Source organism: Equus przewalskii, chromosome 3 (assembly GCF_037783145.1).
Source record: "Equus przewalskii isolate Varuska chromosome 3, EquPr2, whole genome shotgun sequence".
In the NCBI taxonomy this organism is placed as follows: domain Eukaryota; kingdom Metazoa; phylum Chordata; class Mammalia; order Perissodactyla; family Equidae; genus Equus; species Equus przewalskii.
This window is the reverse complement of record NC_091833.1, coordinates 63,546,789-63,572,460: the sequence shown is the minus strand read 5'-3', so window position 1 is coordinate 63,572,460 and position 25,672 is coordinate 63,546,789. Positions and strand designations below refer to the sequence as shown.

General features: G+C 37.6%; 1 protein-coding gene across 15 annotated transcripts in view; it reads left to right on the top strand.

The window, feature by feature from the left end:
• The window catches only part of SLC4A4 (solute carrier family 4 member 4), a 396,172-nt gene that overhangs the window by 331,060 nt on the left and 39,440 nt on the right, over positions 1-25,672 (top strand). For all 15 annotated transcript variants that reach the window (XM_070614690.1, XM_070614693.1, XM_070614692.1 and 12 more), the window contains 3 exons: positions 1,401-1,471; positions 11,849-12,040; positions 25,077-25,190. In XM_070614690.1, coding sequence (XP_070470791.1) covers positions 1,401-1,471; positions 11,849-12,040; positions 25,077-25,190 — 377 coding nt within the window. The remainder of the gene's footprint in view (positions 1-1,400; positions 1,472-11,848; positions 12,041-25,076; positions 25,191-25,672) is intronic.

Below are 25,672 nucleotides of genomic sequence, written 5' to 3'. Positions count from 1 at the left end.
TATATACAATATTATCAACTATAGTCACCATGTTACACATTACATCCTCAGACCTTATTCTTCTTGTAACTGAAAGTTTATACTATTTTTCCAGCCTCTCCCTATTTCCCCTACCCCCCAACACCTGGCAACCACCATTTGACTCTCTGTTTCTATGAGTTTGACTTTTTTTTTTTTTTTGCATTCCACCTATAAGTGATACCATGCAGTATTTGCCTTTCTCTGTCTGGCCTATCTCACTTAGCATAATGCCCTCCAGGTTCATCCATGTTGTTGTAAATGGCAGGGTTTCCTTCTTTTTTAAGGTTGAATAATAAACAAATATTTTTGAGTTCCTGTTAGTTAAGTGCCAGACTGGGCAGAGTCTGGGGAAGAGCAGTGAACAAGACATGCCCCTTCTATTCTTCCCTCATGGATCTTATATTCTGAATTTCAACAGTCAAATAAACCTGTTTGTTTCTCCTTAAAAGTATGTGTAGGCGAACCTAAAACATGGCAAGCTGAAAAGGCAGGCTACGGGCCTGGGGGCTGGGATAGCTTGGGGACCAAACACTAAGTAGCAATTTAGATGTTCCATGAACTGTGTGATCCTTAAAGACAAAAACCTGCTAAGTGTTATTTCACAATATTACCGCAAATTAGCCACATTCTCTGGGTAACTGATAATAGGAAAAAGGCTTATCTGATAAAAAAATGTTTTAATTGTAGAATATTTTTTAAATAAGATGTTTAATTTTAGGTACATAAATAGGAAAATAACCCAATGAAATATGTCCAAGAGGAGGGTTGATTTGATAAATAAATTAGATCCTTCTGCAAGTGACATCTTAATAAATCTACAAATGATGCCAAATTATATGAAAACAATTTTTGAAATTAGATTAAATATTTGTCCCCGTTATATTTATATAATTTCTTATTTATTTAGTACTTTGTTTTCACACATTTTGCAAAGATGCTTGCTCATACTCACTCCAGACTTCCAAATAAGTTACTTCTTAATTAGTAAAACTCTAATTTGTGAGATTTGACCGTACATGAAGCTTACTCACTTATTAACAGCCATTTCTTCCACTAGGCAAAATATATTGAGTGCCTTTTAGTAAAAGAGAAGTGTTTTTTGGAAACCTGACACAAATAAATTTTCATACCATCTCCTTAAATATCTGTCATTGTTTCTTATCAGATCAGAGTGCAGCAGATGTGTCCAAGTCTTTGGTTATTTTATCTAGGTGAAAGGTGAATACAGTTATAATAAAGAAAAATTAATTGTGCTCTTATGTTGTTATTAAAGCATTTTTAATGCCTAGCCCTGCTTTTTTATATTCCTAATTATTCATTTAGGTCATTTTTTATTTTACTTTTATAATAAAAAAATTGTCTTTCTTCTTTTTTTACAGTTAATATCTCCTTATCTAATGATACCACATTGGCTCCCGAGGATTTGCCAACTATTTCTTCTACTGACAAGGTAAGTGACTTAATATTTCACACCACTTGCTTATTGTATATGCTGATTATGATATTCATACTATGATGTCTCCTACTGTTCAGCCATCCTAGCATGAACACACATTTCATAATCAGTGGTGGTGGAGAGACAGCAAAAAACACTTTCCTTCAGCTTTTTTTTCCCTTTTCTTTTTTTTTCAAGCCGAAGTGAATACGTACTCCTACAATATGCTTTTTAAACCTTCTTAGGAATTTAACTGCTATATCCCATTAATTGTCACCCTGAAATATTTTCACAAGGGAAAGTGAGAGGTTGAAAAACGAGAGTATGGTATCCTCTCTCTATTTCTAGAATGATTAAGAATTCTTCTGACTACCAAATGCTGCTGCGTTCTCTTCACTAAGGGTGATTGTAGCAGGCCAGTTCCCTTGTCACATGATATCCTTTCCCATGGCTGGTAACCAAGGATCTTTAAGAGACTGGAACTAAGCTTTAAAAATGAGCTGTTTTGCATGGAAGGTCGCACACTGGAAGGAGACTTTTGTGTTGGAGAAAAAGGGGAAAGTGCTGTTCCAGACTTCCAATTGTGTTCCTTCCACACTGGATGTGGACTCTTCCCAAAGAATATCAATCTCTCAGTTATAAAGACAGAAACCATAATACCTTGTGTTGACAGAGTGCCCATCTCTCAGGAGACCAGAACGCTTCTGCAGATATTATGTAATGAGTGCCCACAACATCCCTTTCAAAGATGATGTTTTTGTCTTTCCTGGACAACTCTCACTTGACCCTGTTTCCCTCTTGTTTTCATATTCTACAGCTCTTTTGACTTCTTTGCTTACGGTTTTCTCTGACTTTTCCCAAACTTTGCCTCTCTTTCTTCCATGTCTGATTTTGTGTGTGTGTGTGTGTGTGTGTGTGTGTATGAGTAAGAGAGTATGTATATATGTTTTAAAGGCCACATACAGAAAAAAGTTCAATTTTTAGTCTCTGAGCCAGCCAGCCTATTACCCCAAAAGACTTGACTAAAATACAGAGAAAAATACTTCTTTCTAGACTTTAAAGAATTTTAATTAAAATCTAATTAAAAATTTTAAAAATATATAATTAATTAAAACCATAAGTTAATTTGCAATAAAAATTAATAAGACACTCACTTCCACTGACTTAAAAAGAGATTGTTTCCTAACTTAATTCTTTTTGTACCTAATCAAGAAAAGCTTTAAAATTAATAAATTTTTAAGCTCTGTCTTTGGGCAAGTCCTAGAGAGACTCTAGTAATTGATATGTAATTATAGTAAGATGTTACTATAAGACTTATGGAAAACAAATGGAAGTTGTGGTTGACTTCTGGTATGACTATGATAGAGGACATAGAGGCATAATGGTCATTCTAATTTAGCTACCATTTATGGAACATCTACTAGAGACCAGGTGTTTTACACGTATAATCATTATGAAGTTTAATATGTATTTTAATCATTAACACCAACTACCAGGCATAATTATCTCCATTTTACAGATGAGAGAAACTGAAGCTCCAGAAAGTGAATAACCTTTCTTGTTCTAGGTCACATAGCCATAAATTAGTAGAAGAAAGATTTGAACTGAAGTGTGAGTGGTTCCAAGACTTGCAATATTGCTAGTACACCATGACATTTCAATGTTTGCAAATTAAAATGTTTACCTTTCAGTTCCAATGAGTGTTCTGTACTCCAGGACAACAGTCCCCTTACGTGTGTATCAATTGCACTCCTCAAGTAAAATGTTAAGTTGCTTTGTTCAGCACCTCTAGAGAAAGAAATTACGAAAAAAAATATGTGTGTATGCAATTATGAAAGACAACTTTTATTCTATTTTTAATTTCTCCTTTTCTGTCCATATCAATTCCTTTATGTATACTTTACATAGAGACACACACACAAATATACACAATATATATGTATATGATCCAGAAATGAGTATTAAAGAAGTAATATGATTTATTATCATCAATAATAACTACCATTTGTTGAACTGCTACTAGGAGCCAGGCTCTTTACATTAATTGTCTATAATCCTCACTGTAGTTTTGTGAGTTCTTAGGTTACCTATATTTTATAGATAAAACTGAGGCTTAGAGAGGTTAACTCACCTTCCAAAGGCCATATCACCAGCGTATGATAAAACTAGGATTTGAACTCAGGGCTTTCCAACTCCCAAATCTGCCTGTTTCCATTCTTTGGGGGAGCAGAATAGCGTTTCGTGTAGAAGGACTTACAGATGTTGAGTTCTCATGACAGGCAGCCTGATTTCAAATGCAGCGTTCCACTACTTAACAGACTGTGGAAACTTCTCAGTTCCCTCTCTGTAAAATTATGATAATAGTACTTACCTCAAAGATACTGTAAGGGTCAAATTAGTAGATAGGTAGGATTTAGTATAGTGGCTGGTGCAAACTCACCTCTCAATCAATGTTAGGTGCTACTCTTATTCTATTTGGGTGTTATTATTATTCCACTAGATCATGATGCCTTCATAACTCAGGTTGTTGGAGAGAAGAAATTGGAAGCCACTGCTTCTGACAGGCTACTGAGTCCTCTTTCTGCTCACCCATGCCAGCTCTGCTACCCTGAACCTTTCCTAGGACACACAGTCATCAGGACTTAGTTTCCTTCTTTTCATTTCACCCGCAATTAGATGATGAAAGAAGGAGCTGTAAAAGTGACATGCTGCCGTAGGGCACCAGCAAAATTCCCTCTCACAAAGCCCTAAGAACATCCTGTCAGAGGAAGGAAGGCCTTTTCTCTTCAGCTTCATTAGCAGGAAGACAAGCTTTCTTTTTCCTACTGGTAGGGGTGTGTTTTCAGGGAGAAAGAGCAAGAAAAATGGGGCATCAGAGCATTTAGACAGAGATTAGAACTCTAGAATAACTATACTTCAAGACAAAAAGTTAAATTTCTCTTTATTTCCATTTATTGTTGGAATACTTGTGTCTTTATTTCTTTTCACCTCCATCAGTTTTCCCATAGATTTCTCGCTTGGCATATATATCCCTTCAACCTGCAAACAACATTCTTTAAAAGGTCCCTGTAAAACTTTGAGACCAGCCACAGCTTATCCACACTGTATCTAAACCATAAGCGTTAAGATCTTCTGGCTTCTGCTTACCAGCTCTCAGATGGAGAGACCAGATTTTCAAAATCTAACCTGTCTCCTCTGAGGAGGTGATTGAAAGGATCAGCTAGTATTTGTTTTTCATATTACATTCTTTTTTGTTTTGTTTTTTATTAAATTGAAGAATAGCTTAAAATGCGCACTTCTTAGGTGTTCATTGCAATGAGTTTTGACAATATTATATACTCATGTAACCACCACCCAAAACAAGATATAGAACATTTCCATCATCCCAGAAAGTTGCATAGAAAGTCACATAGAAACATAGAATATTCTGTGTCTTCTTTTATGCCCCAGCTTTCTGAGTCTCGGGAGAGCTTTCTTTGCTCCACTGCTCTGCCCCAGTCTTCAGAGGGCAGACGCCTCAGCCCTTTCAGAAGTGTCTGAATGCCTCAGAGGGGTTTCTCTCAGCTCTCCTGCCCATCTTAGGAAAGTGGCTTCCTTACATTTGATGGAGACTCTGTGTCTTGTTGGGGGGGATTTCCCTCAACTTTCCTGCCTTACCTGTCCACCCTTTTATGTATGACCTGTGCACTTGGCAAAGACCATGAGGAAGTTTGGTGGAAGGATGCAGGCTCAGTCTATGCCTAGGGCTCCTCAGAATTCTAATCTGTCACCCCAGTAAAAATTCATTGAAGAGTTGGCTTATTTCTCCTTACCTCCATCTACAGTGGATTTATCTTCCACCTGCTACTCTGCCAGGGATGAGGCAGCCATGGATTTCTTCTCTCCTGTGAAGGTCTTGTAACTTTTTTGAATTTAGTTTATTTAGGTTTTTTTGCATCCTCATCACCCTTGTGGATTTTTTAAACCTATGATTTTATAGCTTATCCAGCTTGCTTTAGTTGTTAGATTAGGAGTGATGGTCTCCTACAACTTTCTATACATTAACCAAAAGCAGAATAACAAATTAGTTTTGACATTTCACAACAATACATATAATCACAGACAACTGCAGCTCAAATGCATCCTGTAGATCATAAAGAAAGATTTCAGATTACTGTAAATCTGGCTTACCCACTGTAGGGAAAAAACCCTAAATGAGTACATTAGCTACTTAACCTTGAGACTTTTATTTGTAGCATTACCCTCATTTATTTATATATTAAAAAGGCATATTTTACCAGTCCATACTTAAGGAAAGCAATGTAGAATCTTTACTTTTTATTTATTTTTTTGCTTATTCTATTACCCAGTGAAGCAGATCATGTCTACATGGAGATGCTGTTAATCATGGGACTAAGAACTATTACAGTCTCATAGATTCTGCTTGGCAGTCAAACATGGAAGCAAAAGTGCTTTGATTTGATGTACCTTCAGGGTGGTTCTAGGAGTTAATATTCATTTTCACAGGAAATGGAATGTCATATTAATCTTCTTGTGCGTAGCATCCTTGTGATTTTCTCTCATTGAGAAAGTGCAGTGCAAAAACGATTCTGTCCTTAAATCTCCTTGAAGATTACATGTTCCTACTTTAAAAAATATTATAGAAAATTTAAAACATGCACTAAAATCGAGAGAAAGTACGATAAACCCCCATATACACATCACCTCACTTCAAGGACTGTCAACATTTTGCCCATTCTATCTCATATATCCCCCACTTTTGTCTTTGAGGAGGGTGCTACAATATTTTAAAGTTCAAAATTAGTCCTGCAGTATACATTTTAAGATTTGCAAACAAATCTACTCCACATAAACAGAGTAATTTTCTAGAAAATGAGATCTAGAAAAATAGATTGAAATTTCTTTTCGTGAGATTGACCTCAGTGAAAACCCTCAGCAACTTGTTCCCTTTTCCTTCACACCTTTTTTCTTCCTACCCATTTACACAAACAAGCTGCTTTGGCCCATCTGATCCACTCACTGTTGGTTCCTCCACATGGTGAGCATTCAATAAGTTTTGAATAAAGAATTTATTGGATAAATGAATGAAACATTGTGTGTCCTTGAATCAGCATCTTTGCTCATGGTATCCCCCTCTCTAATGCTTTATCTCTTTGTTTCTGCTAATACAAAAAGAAATACACATCCAAAGTTTATCACTTTTATTCTCTTTTCCATTGGCCTTTGTTACACTCTCTGTCATTCCTTTTTAATTTTATTGTCCTGTTACTCTTCTTCCTACTGCCTTTTGAGTATGAGAGTTCTACAAGGACCAGTCCTTCTTTCAAGGGTTAATTTAAATTTTGTTTTCTCTGTGCTCAATGAAATTGATTACTCTCTCTTCTGATCTACTAGTCTCTGTACTATTCATTTAGACACTTTCTTTTACTGTCTTATATTATTAGTTAATATTTAAGTGGACATATTTTATTCCTACAAAGAAACTCTTAAAAATTGTCGTTTTATTCTTTTTTATTGCTCCCTTAAAGCTTATCTTAGATCATTCATGTAATTGGGGCCCAATGCATTTTCTATTTTCTTTTGGCTACATTTTTCTATTTCCACATGCTATTATTGCTCAAAATAGCTTATCTCTAATTGAAACAGCATCACCAGAGTTAGCCAAAAAAAAAAAAAAAAAAAACGGGTTCCAGTTACATTTAAATTTCAGGTAAATAATTTTTTTAGTATTAGTATGTCCTATATATTGCATGGGACATACTTATACTAAAAATATGATTCATTGTTTATCTGAAATTCAAATGTAACTGGGCATCCTATATTTTACGTGGAAACTCTAAATTGAAAGTTTATTTTACTTTAATTTTGCCCTCCAGATGAAAAAGGTGGATAAATTGGTAGATATCTTCCTTGAATATGTCAAATATTTGGATCTTGATGAATTATTTTATTCACTTAATTAACTAAGACTTCTTTTGGTGCCTGCTATATCCTAAATTGAACTCTGATTCTGTCTTGGTCTGCTATTCTTTCTTGTTCTTTTTTGCGACGCACAGTCCCTTTGGTCTGTAGGTTCTATACTTTTGTCGTTTTTAGCTTTTACCCATCCTTGATCCAGTTGGCCAAGTCCTAGTCAATCTCTCTCTCTCTTAATCTTTCACCTTACTTTCTCCATTCTTATTTTTCCCAGCATCCCCTTCTTCCTTCCATCCCTGTAAGTGGGTTCTTTCTCATCTAACACAAATACCTCAAAAGTCTTCAACAGCCATAGAGAACTTGCCTTGATCTTGTAGTGCTCACATGCTCTAGCCTATCATTTTGCTATTGTATTTCTTGAAAAAATAGTCTGGACTTGCTATCTCAAACTTTTCACTCTCACTCATTTCTTGACTCGTTTCTGTCTTTTGAAGTTACTGAAGTCTGTCAAGAAATTACCGAAAATCTTCTTATTACAAAAAAAAAATCAGTGGATTTTGCTCAGTCTTCATTCCTCATCATCTTCTTTGTAACATTTGACCCTCTCAACTCTCTCCTACATATTACCATTTCCTCCTCCCTTAATGTTCAACATTCTCACTGTACTTCTCCTTTTACCCACACCCTCATGACATTTCCATAGTCTTTTGTGGTATCTTCACTTCATTGTGGGTACTATAGATGTTTTACACTCTTTTCTTTCAGCACATGTTCCCTTTGTAGTTTTATTAAATCTTAGTACTCCAGTGATCAGCTCTTTGCAGCTGACTCCCATGTCAATATCTCCAAACTTGACATCTCTTCCAGATCCAGGTCTCCATACTCAGTAGACATCTCTCTGAGCATTTCCCCACTCATAATACTGATGATCTCCTTGAGGGGAGCAACAATACACTTGCAATATAAGGTTATAAATATCTTGAGAAATGGAGATAATGTGCTATGAGAGTGCTGAAAGACAGAGAAGACTTCTGCGATTATGTTCTTGTTTGTCTTGCTCTTAAAGTTCTGGTTTAAGCGTTTAAATACTGTGTGTGAAATTTTGCATTGGAAATAAAGATCAAAGCCATCGAGGAGTGAAAATCACCTATAAGGAGTAAAGGACAGAAGCAGTGAGGTAAAAGTCTCCTGAATTAAGCTCAGAGGAGACAATGGTGTTGTGAAAGAGGGGATAGCAGTGGTTATAGGTGAGATGTGGTCTGATGTTGGTTGTATTTTCAGATAAAGTCTTTGCCATAATGTTACTTGTGAGAAAAGAGGAATTAACAGTGAACTCAAGGTTTTCTGTTCTTAGGATCTGGAAGGATGAAATTGCTCTTAATAGAGATGGGCAAGATCATAGAGGGAGCAGGTTTAAGAGGGGTCAGGAGATAACTTCAAACATGTTAAATTTAAAATGCCCATGAGGATTCAAGTAGAGATATAGAGTAGTTTACTAAGAAGTAGTTTTGCTGTTACTGTTTTTAGTGCCATCAAGTGGATTCTGTGTTTCAGTAAAACTTTATCTACAAAAACAGAAGGTGAGCTGAATTTGGCAAATAGGATAGAGTTTGCTCAGTCATGGATTAAACTGTTCATGGTAATTTTAGATAACTTCTAATAAGTAATAGATAGATAGATAACTTTTAATAAGACAGAGTTATTTTTAAAGCAGTGTTGTCTCAGACTGAGCCAGGATTCTGGAGAAGTGACTCCGGGGCTGCCTTGAGGTGGGCAGGGGTGTTGAGAGAGAGAGGCTCAATGCCTTCTAACTATATAGGGCAGAATAGCTCAGTTTTAAATATTGGGGTTCTGGGTAAATTTCACTTGAAAAAGATGTTTCACTGATAATTAAAATTTTAAAACCATTGGATTATAGCAAGTGCTGACTTGAATCAGTGCAGTTTCAATTGTTTTTGTGGTCCCTTTCCATAGGCAAAGAAAAAAGGACCTCTGAAGCAAAAAATATAATTTTCACCCCAAAGTATCTGTTTCATAGATAACAAAAGGAGATATACCGGAGTAAAAGTTATATAAATTGGTATCTGTGATGATGAAATTATCAGCTAATTATCTAACACTCTACTTGGCATGTTTACATATTCATACCTTTAATAGATAAGTCATGCTTTGTCTTAATGTTTAGTTTGTTCCTAATATGGATCCTGCCTGAAGTTTTATGGAGTTAATCTTCATTGATATCAGCTTATATTGAATAGTAACAATGAAATAACGCAAGTAATGTAGATGCCCTTCAGCGATATTTAAATAGAATTATTTATTAGCTGGAGTTTAAGTTTTAAGGGAGTGGGAAACTTTATGTATCAAGATATAAATACTGAAACATATAGATGCTGCCTAAAGTTTTTATACTGAAGCCCTTAGTGAAAGATGGTGTTTGGAGGTTAAATTTTCTGTACAATGATGCAAAGAATCATTTGAGGCTTAGAAAATAGTGATATTGGCATTTTAAGATGATGTAAGCAAGAAAACACGTCTGTCATTTCATGTACATCTGTATAGTTTTCACCTCAACCTGAATCTCTGTAGGAAAATCAATAAATCTACCAGTTGGGATTTTTTTCGTGAGCTTACATCTTTGGGGAACTCTAGTTCTAAGGAAGGATTCTGCTGATATTAAAGTGCTGTAAAATTATGGTAAATTTTTGCTGATTTTACAACAAAGAAATCTGTTACCTATTATGACCTCTAAACTTTAAATGGTTTCTGCTGAAAACATCCATATGCAGAAATCTCAAAAACAAAATGAGACATGATTAATCACCTCTCAGAAGCAGAGTCTGATAAAAGAATAATTATGCAATTCAGCTGTTTATAAGTTGAAACTAATGGATAAAAATATTTCAGGGAAAGGTCTAGAGTTTATGTTTTTATTGACTTATGTAAGCACTTTACCTTTTGAGCTCTATAAAAATATGAACTCTTTCTGGACAGAGATTCTTCTTTTATGTGTGTGATCGTCTTTTATGATTAGATCGCCCATGTCAAGAGAATTCCTAGAATAGTAAAGGATATTGTTAATGTGTTTGGTGTGAGGTAGAACTCTTGCCTTCAAAAGACAGGAGGAATTTATCTTTCCATATTTATTTGCAAGGTATTCTCAAATAACTCTTCTCTTAGCACATAACATACTCATTAGCCCTGGACCCAAGAGGAAGTCCAGGATCATGGTGTTGGCAGATTCAGTGTCTGTTGAGAAACCATTTCCTGGTTTATAGACAGCCTTCTCATTGTGTCCTCCTATGGTGGAAGGGACAAGGAAGCTCTCTGGGGTCTTTTTATAAGGGCACTAATCCCATTCATGAAGGTTCCACCCTTATGACATAATCACCTCCCAAAGGCCCCACCTCCAAATACCGTCACATGTGATTTTCAACATATGAATCTTAGGGGAGCCCAAATATTCAGTCAATAGCACTCCATTCGTGTTGCTCAGTAATTAGTTGCAAGAGGGCATACCATTCCAGATGAGGTAGGTCTTATGCCGCTGAAGGCATTTGCCTAGAGGAGGCAGTTGTGAGCTGATAGGAGCTAAAACTCAAAGCAGCTTTGGGATGAGTGCACTAGCCTTATCCACTATGCTAGCAAAAGAATTTTCCTGCGTATTAGAAGCAGAAAATAGGAACAGGAGTGAGCTGCTGTCAAAAAGTACAGCACTGACAACATGACAGCAATTCATGAGATAGAAGAAAATTTGAAAATTGACTTATGAGCTTGAGGCCATGCAACATAGGGATGGATATCCCACACACAACCCCACAGCCCATGACAACACATTCCAGTAGTGGATGCTCATGACGTTGACCTGGAGTCAACAGGAAAAAAGCTATATTTTATTAGGATATGCACTTGAAAAAACAGGCACTGTCAACATGTTTATAGTTTAATTTCTTAAATCACCAATCTCTAATTATTTAGAAAAGAAATAGCTCATTTGTGAAAGTGCTGGATAAAGTAGTAGTTACCTCATATAATTTTTAGAGGTCATGGACCATAGGGCCATAGACTTGAAGCACAAGGAGCTTTGCACTGAAAAATAAGTACTTTTCGAACAACAGAGGTGTTTCAGAGTCTCAGATTTTGAGACTTGGGATATTATTGTGTCTCAGTTTACTCTCAGGAAGGTTGACAGGAAAGAAGGGCTTTGTGGTTTGTTTCTGTTGAACAAATGGGTGATTGTAGGCTGAGCTCAAACTAGGTAACAGATTGCATCATACTCATTGTACTTTCAATTGCCAGCCTCCTGGCCCCCTCACGTATTATTCCATGAACACTTCATCAGGTTTCACCCTCCAATGGCTACCTTCAGACTGTTTTATAGAAATTTAGCATAATCCCTATATAGACCATCAAGTATCAAAAGCTGCTTTTGATGTGCTTTTTCTCTAGAAAAATTTTAATGTTTTTTTTCTTCAGTACCATAATGCTACCTTTGACTGGGCGTTTCTGTCGACGAAGCAGTGTTTGAAATCTGGAGGCAAGCTCATGGGGAACAACTGTAAATTTGTTCCTGATATCACACTCATGTCTTTCATCCTCTTCTTGGGCACCTACACCTCTTCTATGGCTCTGAAAAAATTCAAAACTAGTCGTTATTTCCCAACCACAGTAAGTACCTGAGCTTTAAATAATTTTTATTGAATTTATACTATATCAACAATGATACAATTTTACAAATTGAAAAAGGAACTTATAATTTAACCTTTCCAATACAGTTTTGTGCATTTAAAAAATTGCTTTCCAGTCTTTGTCCATGTGCATATGTATTTTTGACATAATTGTAGTCTAGCTTTGAAAAACTTTCCAAAGATTTTGCTTACATAATTCTGTCATAATTTTTACTGTACTGAAAGGAAAAAGTGGGATGTATTCTAGTATCTAAAAATGAGTGAGTAAGAAAAAGACCTTTTAAATCCATAGTTTTTAAGTATATGAACAAAACCTCTTCATATTAATCAGGAATTTTGATGTAGAATTTCTTGTTCATTAGTTCTATGTGTGAGTAATTTAGTAGTTGAATTATGGGCTGTGGGAGTAAACTTAAACTGTGTTGTTACACAAGTATTGGTATAAGATATGAGTGTCTTCGGAGCCAAACTTGCCTTCCCATAATGATGAATGCTATAGTACGGAAAAACAGATAATCGAGCTGGGTGGGGCAGACATCCTGTCTCCCATTAATATGCTTGGGTGAACTTAAAGTCAAAACTGTGGTTCATGGAGAGACTACAAGATAAGACCAACATTTGGTTAACAGCATTTTGTTTTTTTACCTGCAGAATGAAACTAAGATAATCCTTTGCTTTACAGTTCAGTTCTCAGTGTTTAGGATGTCAGTATTTCTTAGGTAATCTCAATTATACCTGATTTTTATCAATGAACTGCTCTATACAGCTGGAGTCTCATGAAATATCTCTCTTGTGTTTTGTGTAGAAGGAATGGAAAAACTTCAGAAGACATGAGATTCAATTGATGAAATTCCTTTTTTTGATTCCTAGGAAATGAAACTTAAAATTAATATATTCACTTTCACTTAGGAAATTTTTTGATTTTTCTGATTCTTCTTATAAAATTGAAAATAAAGGGAAAGGTTTATAATTGCCTTAGTCTGTTCTGCTATGGTAAAATACCATAGAGTAGGGGGCTTATAAACAACGGAAATTTATTTCTGACAGTCTGGAGGCTGGGCAGGCCAAGATCAGGCACCAGCATGTTGGGTGAGGGGCTTCTTCCTGGTTCATACCAGGACCTTTGCACTGTGTCCTCATGTGGTAGAGGAGCTAGGGATCTCTGTGGGGTCTCTTTTATAAAAACACCAATCCCATTCATGAAGTCTCCATCCTCATGGCCTAAGCTCCTTCTTAAGGCCCCACTTCCTAATACCATCATCTTTGGGGTTAGGATTTCAACATATGGATTTTGGGGGAATACAGCATAGCATTAATGAATTGTCCCAAACTAGCTGACCCAAGGAATGACAGATTTCCACAAAGTGTAATGTAGAAAGAAGTGTTCAACTTAGTCTGCCTAAATACACATTGCAAACTAGTGGTCCACAGGCAGAATTCAGCCCCCAGCCATTCTTTGTTTAGCCCACAGTTTGTAAACCCACACACACACGCACACGCACACACACATACACTTGAGGCCTTAGGTGGAACCTGTACTTTGCAGGAAGTTGTTGTCCTCACAATTCTCTATTTTCTAAGACTTGAGTGCTTCACACATTCACATTAACTGCCTGTCCCTAAAGACATTCGAGCGTGTAACACCAGTTCACACCTGGGGAAATGTGCTTTACTTGATCTGCCTCCTCAAGGTATGAGTTTTGTGTAGAACAGATTCCTGGGTAAACATCTTTGAGGATGATTTCTTCTCTACTGAATTTTTTCCTTCTTCATTATTAATTCATTGAGGTTTTTTTTTTCGGCTCACACTTTAGGAATCATTACCCTTTTTATGCCAATTTAATCTGTCTGGTATTATTTAGGCATAGTAGGTGGAAAAGTAGAAAACTTGTGAAATACTTGTAAATCACAATTTGTAAAATAAACTTGTTTCAACCTTAAAACGGACAGAGACCATTTAAGTGTTTATGTAGACATCACCTATTCCTTCCAGCAATAATTCCCAACTTGATTATAGCTCTTCAGACTTAAAGAAATCTTCCTCTCATAGGAGCCCAAGCAGATAATTTCTCAGCCATTGATAAATGCTGCTGAGAAAGTCATGAGTGTGTGAAAATAAAATAATGATAGCATTCTAATTATAATTCCCGTTAGAAAGCTTCTCAGCATAGTTTAGAATTGTATACACCAAATCACAAAATAAACAGGGGAGAGAAAATGTATGTGTTTTCCAAGGAACAATGCTTAAGTGTGTAGTCATTCAGACTGTTGTCTCCCCTTGCATCCTTATTCACTTCACATTTACAGCTGAATCATAACAATACACATAAATTCATACATACATACATGAATAATAACTTCTTTTATCTCTCTCATTTGCCAAAGTATGTTTTCATTTAAGCTGTCATTTAGAAGGATGGTCTCTATAGGTAGAAGCAGATAGGTTTATAGATTCTTATACTTACATATTATATTATATAATTAACACTTGTATGCTTAAACACGATAAATTAGACAATCCTTGATTGCTGTGACAATAATCAGGCCTATTACTAACTTCCTCACTCACACCAACAATTCACATGAAACCTCTAAAAACTCAAAATGTGAATACTGGATGATAGTGCCCTTGTCAAACAAAATTTTCTTTTTTTTGATAAGGAAGATTCGTCCTGAGCTAACATCTAATGCCAATCTTCCTCTTTTTGCTTGAGGAAGATTGTTGCTGAGCTAACATCTGTGCCAGTCTTCCTCTATTTTGTATGTAGAATGCTTCCATAACATGGCTTGATGAGCGGTGTGTAAGTCCACGCCTGGAAGCTGAACCCGGAAACCCCAGGCCGCTGAAGTGGAGTGAACAAACTTAACCACTATGCCACTGGGCCAGCCCAAAATATCCTGTTTTTTCGCCTTGCACAGTCATTTCTCTTTTGTATTTTCATTTCTAAACATTTGGATGAGTTGTTAGTCAATTAAGACTGTAAGCTGCTGGATAACAGTTATACTTCTATTTTATTCCTCACATCCATTAGCATGGGGTTGGCTGCAGACTAGATACCCAATACTTGTTGTCTAGTGCAAAGCAGTCCAGTAGAGATAAATGCTGCATTTTGTGGTAAGAGCACAGATGTTGGAACTCAGGAGCTGTAGATCCTAGTGCCAGCATTGCCATTAACTAACAGTGTGCCCTTTGATGGCTAACTGTGGACTTTAGTTACCGCCCTCATTAAGGGAGGGCTCAACCAGATGACAATTAACATCCTTTTAAGCTCTAGTGTTCTATAAGTTTAAAGAGAGTTTTCTGACTCCATCTCTTAAATAAATTCTCTATGTTAAACTATTGCTTATAGCAATGATCAGGACTTACAAATTTCCAAAAATTAATTATTATCTCCATCTTTATGCTAGGTCTGCTTTTGCAGTTGCTGCCAACCTCTCTCTGTGGATTATCCACAGTTGTCATATAGCAAATTCAAAATGTGGTTTTTCTTTCCACAATTTAACTTCCTCATCTGCCTGTATTCCTTCTGTCAGCTAATAATATCACATATCCTCTTAGCCACCCAAGATCAAAATTTTAGAATTACATTTGGTCTATCAGGCAGGGTCCCAGCAGGAAGCAAATGATATACTCAAATTAGGATGATTTGCGGGGTTCAATAAAGGTTTAGGGAAACCACAAAGGAGAGTGCAGTGTTCAGTGCTAGGAACAGTGGGGTTGTTACTATCCCAGACCCAAAGGAAAGGAGTGAATGCTGGAACCTAGAAGAAAAGAGAAGGATAGAGACAGCTGTCTCGAGAGACACTGTGACCTTGGGTTGAAGGATGTAGCCAGCCTGAAGCAACCTCCCAGGGGTACAGCTCCAGGAATCAATTCTCTGATCTCACGCTCTTCCCTCTAATGGCCTGCCCAGGCTGCTCCAGGCTAAACCCAGCTGGAACCCAGAGAGCAAGGGAGCCCGCTGTAAACTACACAGGTCAGCCTGCTAAGGCAGAGAGCAAGGTGGAAAGGAGTGGAAGATGGATCTGGTGTGATAAAAGAGGAGATCCATCGCATTTGCCTCTCCAAGTTTTCTTTGTCATATTAAACTTGTCACAGTCCCCTTGATTATCCTGCTATAATCTCTCTCGCTCACACTTACGTTTCTGTTCTTCTAGTTCAGTCCGTTGTTACCTTTTCCTAGACCAGGTCAGTTTACCCACTCTTGGCCTCCCTTATGAAGCCACTAGCAATCCATCAGTATGAGCACTTAAGTTTGCCTTTGCTAGCCTATCAGGGATTTAATTTGTCTATCAGGCACTTCCAGAGAGCCCTAATACTCAGTGGAACATGGCTGGAGTACTAGTCCTCCACTGACTGTCTCCTTCGTGCTCTGCATTCTTTTTAGAGGGGTGCATTAATCTGTTATCCCACACAGTTACTGGTCTGTTACATTAGCCTCAAGTCTTTAGTCAAAGTCTTTCGGCATCAAAGCTTCCTATAGGAGCATCACAGCATCATCTGTGATCTTCTGTGGCAGATGGCTCAGGGCATTAACATAAAATGTTCTTCCAGAGTCCCATACTAGCAAGTGATGCCATCACTGTGTATGTGGTAGCAAAATGAAAGCACAAGTGTAAAGATAAAACAGGATTGTGATTAGTAGAACTCATAAAGCTATAGAGCCCTCTCAATTAGACAAAATTATTGGTACTTTAATATAGTCAAATTTAGTGTGGCCGGCTGATGTATGTAATTGGCGTGAAAATACCTTTCTTAAGGAACTGTGTAATTTCCTGTTTTCCTCCTCTTAGAATAAGTAGCAATTCTAACCCTCATGTGAACTGAAGTGATGGTAGGATTCTTTTGAAATATGCCTCCTGGTTGTTATTGTCATTTAAATGAATAAAATCATTAAATTCCAGGTGACATAAACAGCTATGACACCTTCTACACTTTCTTCAGGTGACATTTGAGCAGAATGTTCCTTGAAATCCTTCGTTAAAATACTCAGTATTCTATATCCTATAACTAATTAGTATATTCATTCAATGTTGAAAAAAATTTAATGTGACTCTTGTGTGCTTCATACAATACTAGATGATATGGATACAAAAATAAGTAATTCATGGGCCTGGTACATAGTAGGAACTTAAATATATATATATCTGTTGAATAAGTTAGATTTTGGAGTTTTCAAATTAGAATGACTCATTTCGATCCTTCTGCCCCATTCATGCTTATTACCTCCTATGGGATCACACTTTGGTGCCTTCTTTTGACCTAAGTAAGTTGATGGTGGTCTTTGAGGAACTGACCTAATGGATGAGAAAAAAGTGTAGGGTTTCAAGAAATTAGTGAAAACGTAATAAGCATTTTAGTCGCATGACGCATTTAGTTTTTATCCATGTAAAATGCAGTCTCAAATTCCATAATTAGCTGTATTTTTGGAGCCATGATTCTTGGTTGACATTTTGGCCTGTGAAAATTCTATTACAGTTGGATGTGTTTGGTTTATAAACAACTCTTTACAAGAATCAAATGATGTTCTCATTCTATTTTCTTTTTCCCTCAGAAACTTTCTTGATGAATGGTAAAAACTGTCATACTATAACAAAGTAACGAACTGAAAATGAGTAAGAAATAATGGGCATGTATTCTATGTCCTATTCTAGTGTTAGTGACGCTGGGTGACATTTGGCTGATTCTTGCAGAAACCTCAGACCACATCACGCTATTGAAACTCATTCAGAAAGTGACTTCGCTGTCAGTGAAGGCAAATCAGATTTTCAAATTCTTGTGTTATTTTTGTACCAAGGAAAGTAGTTTTTTAAAGTCAAATTTGTTTTTAATCTGAAACTGATTTTCATATTTTTTTATGAAGAATGACAAAGGGTTATTTGATTACAAATACTATTCAATCTGTTAAACATTTAGCAAATATTACAAATATTCAGTTCTTATGAACATATGAGAAAAAATACAGTCTGAATTGAGGCCCAAGAAAAATAAGGTTGTGAGCACTGCTTGGCCAAAGCATTTGGGAGAGCTTTCAATGGTGCCGCAGAGGCAGTTGATGAACAGAAGTAATTTTGACCATGGTAGTTTCTTGGTCCTAAGCACTTTCAGCTTACTTGTCCCTCATAGAAAAGTCCCCAGCATCAAAATCTGTGCATTAACACAAAATGTCCCTATTCCATTTCCAGGTTAACGTATTTATACATATGACTTCCTAATTCCTTTTATAATTTTTATTTTTGTATCTTAATATAAATTATAAATCCACCTTCCTTTTTAACCCCTGGTACACTTTATTATAATGGTTCTTTTAGGATATATCCAAGACCCTTTTAGAGGGTCAAGAAATTTTGATAATTGGGTCCTAATCATTGAATTTTAGTGTTAGGACTTTGGATACCAGCTAATCCAACATTGCCTCTTAATTTCTGCAGGCTGCTTAAATGCTCCCCAGAACAGGAACTTTGTATCTCCGAAGGCGTTCCTGATAGAAACACAAATCTGCCTTTCCACAGCCTCTGTCCTTGGGCTCTGCTCTGGCCCTCTGAAGCTACACAGAACAAGTTTGGTCTTTCTTTCCTTTGACAGACTTCATGTATTTGAAGACAGGTCTCCATAGAACTTCTTGAGGCTTACCCTCATTTTTTGTGTGATATGTTTTCTAGATTCCCATTACCCTGGATACTCTTCTCTAGATCAGCTCCAGATTTTCAGTTTCAACTTAGAATCTAGTGACCAGACAGGGACATAGTCTTTCTCTTGTGATTGTTCATTTGCTTCTGGTACACACTCTTTGGTTCTTTGTTGTACTGCTCAGTTTTGAGGCAGAATGGAGGAAGAAACCTTTGATTGCTAAAATGTCCTTAGCATCCCTACGGAACCACTTCATTAGGCCCCTGTCCCTCCATCCCATGCTTGGAAAAAAACTTTTTTTTTTTCTGGTAGATTTCCATTGGCAAGCTCTAAGCCCGGTTCAGATAAATTGCCCAATCTATTTCCTTTTTTTGCTCCCCAAATCTTTCTGACTCTGGAACTTAGGGCGTTAAAATCCTAGAGTCCGAATCAGACTTTCCTTTTATTTAATTCTAATTATAGTGGCTATTATTGATTTAAAGTATAGTGTATTATGATTGCTACACTGATATTAATTCTTGTTTCTTTTACAGTGCTTCATAGCATTGGCTACTAGGGGGGATTCAAATTTCAAAATTCTTATGGTATTTTGTGCCTTTTCATGATTGCCAGAAGGCACATATTTGTCTGGCATCCTTTTTTTTCCCTTCTAGAATAAATGCTTTTTTATACTGTTGTTTAGCACTTTCCAAGCACCACGATCATTAGAGGAATTGACATGGTGAATTAATATTTGTTGAGAACCCACAGAGTGCCTGCTGCTGCACTCATCTCTTTGTAACAGCTCCATCCGTGGAGAACTGCTCTGCAGGCTCATGGCCTTTCCCCCACTTAATTTAGGAGCAGCTGCGGTCCTTGCAAAGTGAAAACCAAATGTTCTCTGTGGCTTCAGGGGAACCAAATTCATTTTTCCCCCCTGTAAATTAACTAGCTTCTCACTGTTGGTGTCTCTATGATTATGACTGTCTTAATAATTAGTACAGTATCATCCTTCATGAAGAGTATGTTTATAGTAGATTTATTAGGTTGTTTTTGCCCAAGAACAAGAGAACAGCGTATGGTTATTTGAATTTCCCTTCCCATCCACTTAATTTTTTCTTTGCTTTGGCAGTTTAAATATTTCAGCTTGTTGCTTCTTACGAGATTAATTGAGATATTTTGTAATTAATTTTGCAGAGGACAGAAACATTTTTCTTCTCTTCATTTTTATAATTAAAAATTGATAAACAAAAATAAAAGAGCTTAAAACCAGTCTGATATAAAAGAGAGAACCTTAGTTGAAGCATGCTTTTCTTTTCCTCATTCATAAATGGAGGTAGGGATTATCATATGTTGAAGCATATCTGTGTACCATTAAAAAAACCGAACTTATTTTATGGCAAGCCCTTGATATATTTGAGTTATTTTAATTTTAATTTTTTTTTTGAGGAAATTTAGCCCTGAGCTAACTGCTGCCAATCCTCCTCTTTTTGCTGAGGAAGACTGGCCCTAAGCTAACATCCGTGCCCATCTTCCTCTGCTTTATATGTAGGATGCCTACCACAGCATGGCATGCCAAGTGGTGCCATGTCCGCACCAGGGATCTGAACTGGTGAACCCCGGGCCACCGAAGCGGAATGTGCTCACTTAACCGCTGCGCCCCCAGGCCGGCCCCTATATATGAGTTATTTTAATTTTTATTTCTCTTAGAATGTGATAGTTTATGTTCCTAGGATATTGAAGTTTGAGCCTGGAGAGACAGACAGCGTTAGGTTGGACGGACACCCTCAAGTTATGGTGTTTGTCCAAGCTAGGTTTCAGGCCTCTGAATCCACAAGATTGGGTATGAAATCTTGTAGAAACAGTTTTTCTCATGAAAACTTTGGCACTTCTACTTCTAATCATTACCAGCAATAACTAGTAGGGAATTAGGAACTATGGGTCTCTAATTTGATTTCTTTATTTATATATTGACTTATGTAAGATAAAGCCATTTTAGAGTTTTGGAAAGAGGTTAAGCTTGATGGAAATGGAAGGTGAAATAAGCAAAAAAAATGATAGGCAATTCATATATGTCTCTTTTTCTAAATATGTTTGGAAATGTGAGATGGGCCCCAAAGAGAGCGATTTTTATTTCCTTACAGTCAGACTGAAAGCTCCTGTACACAGGGCTTAGAGTGCATCTCGTAGGCTGTGTGCACTCAGTGATTGCCATCTTTAGGGCAATTTCTAGTTCTATGTCAGTTTTGCATCGTTCAAATTAAAGTTTAATTTTAGGATAGGGTAAGACCTGAATAGCCTGCTAAAATAGCACCCCTACGTGCTTTCTCCAATTAGAGAGTTTAGAGTTGAATACAAAAGTGGCCTGGGAAAAATCAATTTCCTTGACTATAAAGTTTAAACTGGATCCAACATCTTAGAAATGAATGTCGTACGATAAACACTCTCCAGGAGTGATTTCTGCTGTAACTGAACTGTATTGTACAATTTAAGGAGAAGCAAAGGGAAATAGAAATGAGTATATTATACAGAACATGTCACCCTGGCTGTGATTTTTAATGAGGTTAAGCAGTATTATTAATAGAGTAGCGTTTTTTCCCATAAATTTTAAGAAAGGTAATCTGGAGGTTTATTAGTGTGTGTCTTTTTTAGCTACTTTGATGCCTGCAGTATAGTAGTGCCACACTTGACAAGAATACCATTGTCGAAGGATTCTTCCAAAGTTATATATGTATATAAATTTGGGAAACTTACAACTAAACTAAAATATATAAGCTACTTGTTTATATTAGTTATTAGTTTCCCATGCCTGCTTTATCAGATTACTATACAAATGATGGCTTAAAACAACAAAAATGTATTGTCGACATCCGGAGGTCAGAAGTCTGAAATGGTTCTCAGTGGACTAAAATCAAGTGTTGACAGGGCTGCATTCTTTCTGAAGACCTTGGGGGAGAATGTGTTTCTTTGCTTTTTCCAGCTTCTAGAAGCTGCCCACATTCTTTGGCTCATGGCCCCTTTCCTCCATCTTCAAAACCAGCAATGGCCAGTCTAGTCTTTCTCATGCTGCATCACTCTGACACTGACTCTCCTGCCTCCCTCTTTCATTCATAAGGACGCTAATGCTTACATTAGGCCCACCTGAATAATCCCGGATTATTTCCCTAATCTCAAAGTCTACTGATTAGCAACCTTAATTCTATCTGCAACCTTAATTCTCTCTAGCCACATAACATTACATAGTCATAGGTTCCAGGAATTAAGCCATGGACATCCTTAGGGGGGCGTTCTTCTGCCTACCACATTATCTGACCTGAATTTTAACAGGATTATTCTGGGTGATATGTTGGCAGTGTACAGGGGGCGAGTGTAGAAGCAGGGAGATGAGATAGGACAGTAATGCAGGAAACGAATGAGATAAAGTGGTGGCTTAGACCACGGTGGTAATAGCCATGGAGGTGGTGAGAAGGGACAGGATCCTGTATATGTTTTGAAGGTAATTTGCTGACCTGTTAGATGTAGGATGTGAGAGAAAGAGAAGAGCCACATGGATGGTCCAAAGTTTTTGGCCTGAGCAATAGGGAAAAATAAGCCGCTGTTAATTAAGAGGGAGAAAACTACCAAAAGAGCAGGTTTAGGGCTTCAGTGTTCAATTTATGGAAGGCTGAGAATGCCTCCTCTCCTAACTAAGGAAGCAACCTTTCCAGGGAGTGATTCCAGTCAAGCAGACCTGTCTTCTAGCAGGGCCAGAAGTATAGGCCCTGTGGGAATTTCTACCAAGGAATTGCAGATTGCATTCATTTGCTACCCTCTACTTCCCTTCTGCTGTCGATGGAAGAAAAAGGAAGAGCACTGTCTTTTTAATAACTGTTCCCTCCTTTTTGAACAACTTCTAGGGTATCTGAGTTGCCAGCAAGTTGGATTCGCTGGGTAAGGATTGGGATGGTGACGAAGAAGAGAAAAATTTTTTGCCTTGGCAATGACCTCTGGTCTTCCAGCGATTTTTGACCTACTAGACCAGAGAGATTGTTGTAATATCTTAATATATTCCTAAAACTGCTTCACATGACCATCTTTTGCTAGACCATCCTGAGCTGCCTGTGTCAACACTGACTCTCACAAAACTTAAGAAATGGGAGTTTCCTCCAGTATTGAGCCCCTGGGAAACACCCTTCTTCTGCAGGATTCCAGATACTTCCATCCAAAATTAACTCTGAGTGGCAGTTCCATGTTATTACTGAGCTTTTATTTCTTGTTTCTTGGAATTCAAGATTCCTTTCAAAGACCTCCTGACAGTAGATTATTTAGCTATTCCAGTGGGTTCTGCAACCCAAGAGGCCTTGTGGAACTTGAACTAACCATAGTTAATATATATTAGGGGAGTTTATTGTGTTCCAGGTATTAGGTTAAGCACTTTTATAGCTTATCTTACTTAATTCTTATTACAAACCAACGAAGTTGTAGGGATTATTTTGGCTGCATTTTAAAGATGGAGTAATTGAAGCTAAGAAAGGATAAGTATTTACAGACAGGAAATAATGGTGCTGGAGTTCCAACCCAGGTAATCTGACTGTAGAAACTGTGCTTCCAACTGCTGTACTATATTTTCTCTCCAAATTGACCCCTGCCATCTTTTTGTGCTTGGAATTATTGTGTGTGATTGGTGTTAACTTGCCCCTAAAAGGTCCCATAGCTGGCTTTCTGCTCCTCTGTGTGTACTTCTCAATAAAGCTAAACCTAGAAGAATTCAGCCCTCTAAGAGGAAAGGAACTCCTGGCCAAAAGGGCCTCTATGATCCTGCTGCTAGTTAGTACCCAAGGCTCATCACACCTAGTGACCATCAAGATGTGAGCACTTCAGCATACCCACAACACTGAGTAATTCCATTCTTCACTCCAGTTTCTGTTGAACACATGACATAGTAGTCTTGCTACTCTTTCAAAAGACCCCCTGTCCTGAGAACTGGGAAGTCACTCAGCCCATCACTGATCTCTCTTCATCTAGCAGCACCAGAAAACTGACTGCTCACTCACCCTGAGACAACTTGGTAACTGCTGAATCAACTCTGATTTTGTTTAGGAGCAGGCTTCCTTATATATGACTTCACTGTGAGCTTCATGAAGACATGCATTGTGTTTGTTTTGTTCACTGTGGTATCGCTGACGCCAAGCAAAGTATTAGCTACTGAGTCAATTGTTGTTGAATGATCAGATTTGCACTACCATGTGTACATACCTGATGGGGAAACTCAGATATCTGTGCTCTGGTAATGCTCCTAGGCCGTTGTCACCACAGAGAAACCGCCAAGCAACTGAATGGTCCCATGCTCCCCTATTGACTCAGAAGTGGCCATTCTGCACCCACTCCGTAGGAAAGGTTTGGTTTTAATGCTACATCCCATAAAGCCCAGCCCTTGCCCTGACCAGAGACAGGTACTTAGGAAGTTTGAAGGTTGTCTACTAATGGCAACCACACTTAAGAAGTGATGGAGAGAGGCTGGCCCCGTGGCTGAGTGGTCCAGTTTGTACGCTCCACTTCGGTGGCCTATGGTTTCACCGGTTCAGATCCTGGGCACAGGCAGACATGGCACCGCTCATCAAGTCATGCTGAGGTGGCATCCCACGTAGCACAACCAGAAGGACCTACAACTAGAATATACCACTATGTACTGGGGGGCTTTTGGGAGAAGAAGAAGAAGAAAAAAAAGAAGAAGATTGGCAATAGATGTTAGCTCAAGTGCCAACCTTTTAAAAGAAAAAAAAGGAGGGGTGGAGAAAAGATGGTTTACATATAGGTGATTTTAAGCATTAGCCTAGAGTGAAAAATATTTTCCTTGACAAAGTTAGCGAAGCCATCAAATTTCCATCTTCCATCACTTTATGTTTCTCTGAGGTCTTGAGTCTACTCTATGGACTGGAACTTGTAACTACTTCCCTGCTAGATTCTTGGTGTCTTCAGGTCACCTTATGGAATTTATCTTGCTCTGTACTAACAATGCCACCTCCCAAATAATAAACAAAATTCTATGTTTTTGTGCAGATTTTTACAATACACCTTGAGATTTCATCCTTATCCAGGTCTCCTTTGTGCTGTGTACAGGAAGAGTGTTTATACAGTATTTCAGGGATATATTATCTTTGATTCCCTCTCCTGCCTACACACACGCACACACACACACACACACACACAGAGTGACGTGTTCTGTGGGATTAGATTATTTCTGGCCAGGTGAGAATGTGATATTATAACAATTTAAAAAATAATCTCTCTGCAATGTGACACCTCCTTTAACTTGTTGATGAAGCTGTTACTATAAACTGTTTTAGCAACTACGGGATTCTTTGTTCAGTTCAAACACAGGCAAATATATGTACCCAGTCCCTGTTTTTTTTTTTTATTTTTTCAGGCAAGGAAACTGATCAGTGACTTTGCCATTATCTTGTCCATTCTCATCTTCTGTGTAATAGATGCCCTGGTGGGTGTGGATACTCCAAAACTAATTGTGCCAAGTGAATTCAAGGTAGGTGAACTAATGTCTTTTGGTCGTTCCTGGAACTCTGGCTTTCTTTCCTTTTCTCTATTCTAGTTTGTCATATCTGTAAGTTAATTTTGCATAATTATCCATTTCTTTATTTCAAAAATGGTCTCTGGCTAGGTGCATATACACTCAGGCACTGCGTAATGATGGTTAGATCAATGCATCTATGACAGTGGTCCCATAAGATTAGTACCATATAGGGGCCAACCCGGTGGCTGAGTGGTTAAGTTCGTGTGCTCTGCTCTGGTGGCCCAGGGTTTTGCTGGTTCGGATCCTGGGTGCGGACATGGCACCGCTCGTCAGGCCAAGTTGAGGCGGCATCCCACATGCCACAACTGGAAGGACCTGCAACTAAGATATACAACTATGTACCAGGGGAGATTTGGGGAGATAAAGCAGAAAAAATAAAAAGATTGGCAACAGTTGTTAGCTCAGGTGCCGTTCTTTAAGAAAAAAAAAAAAAG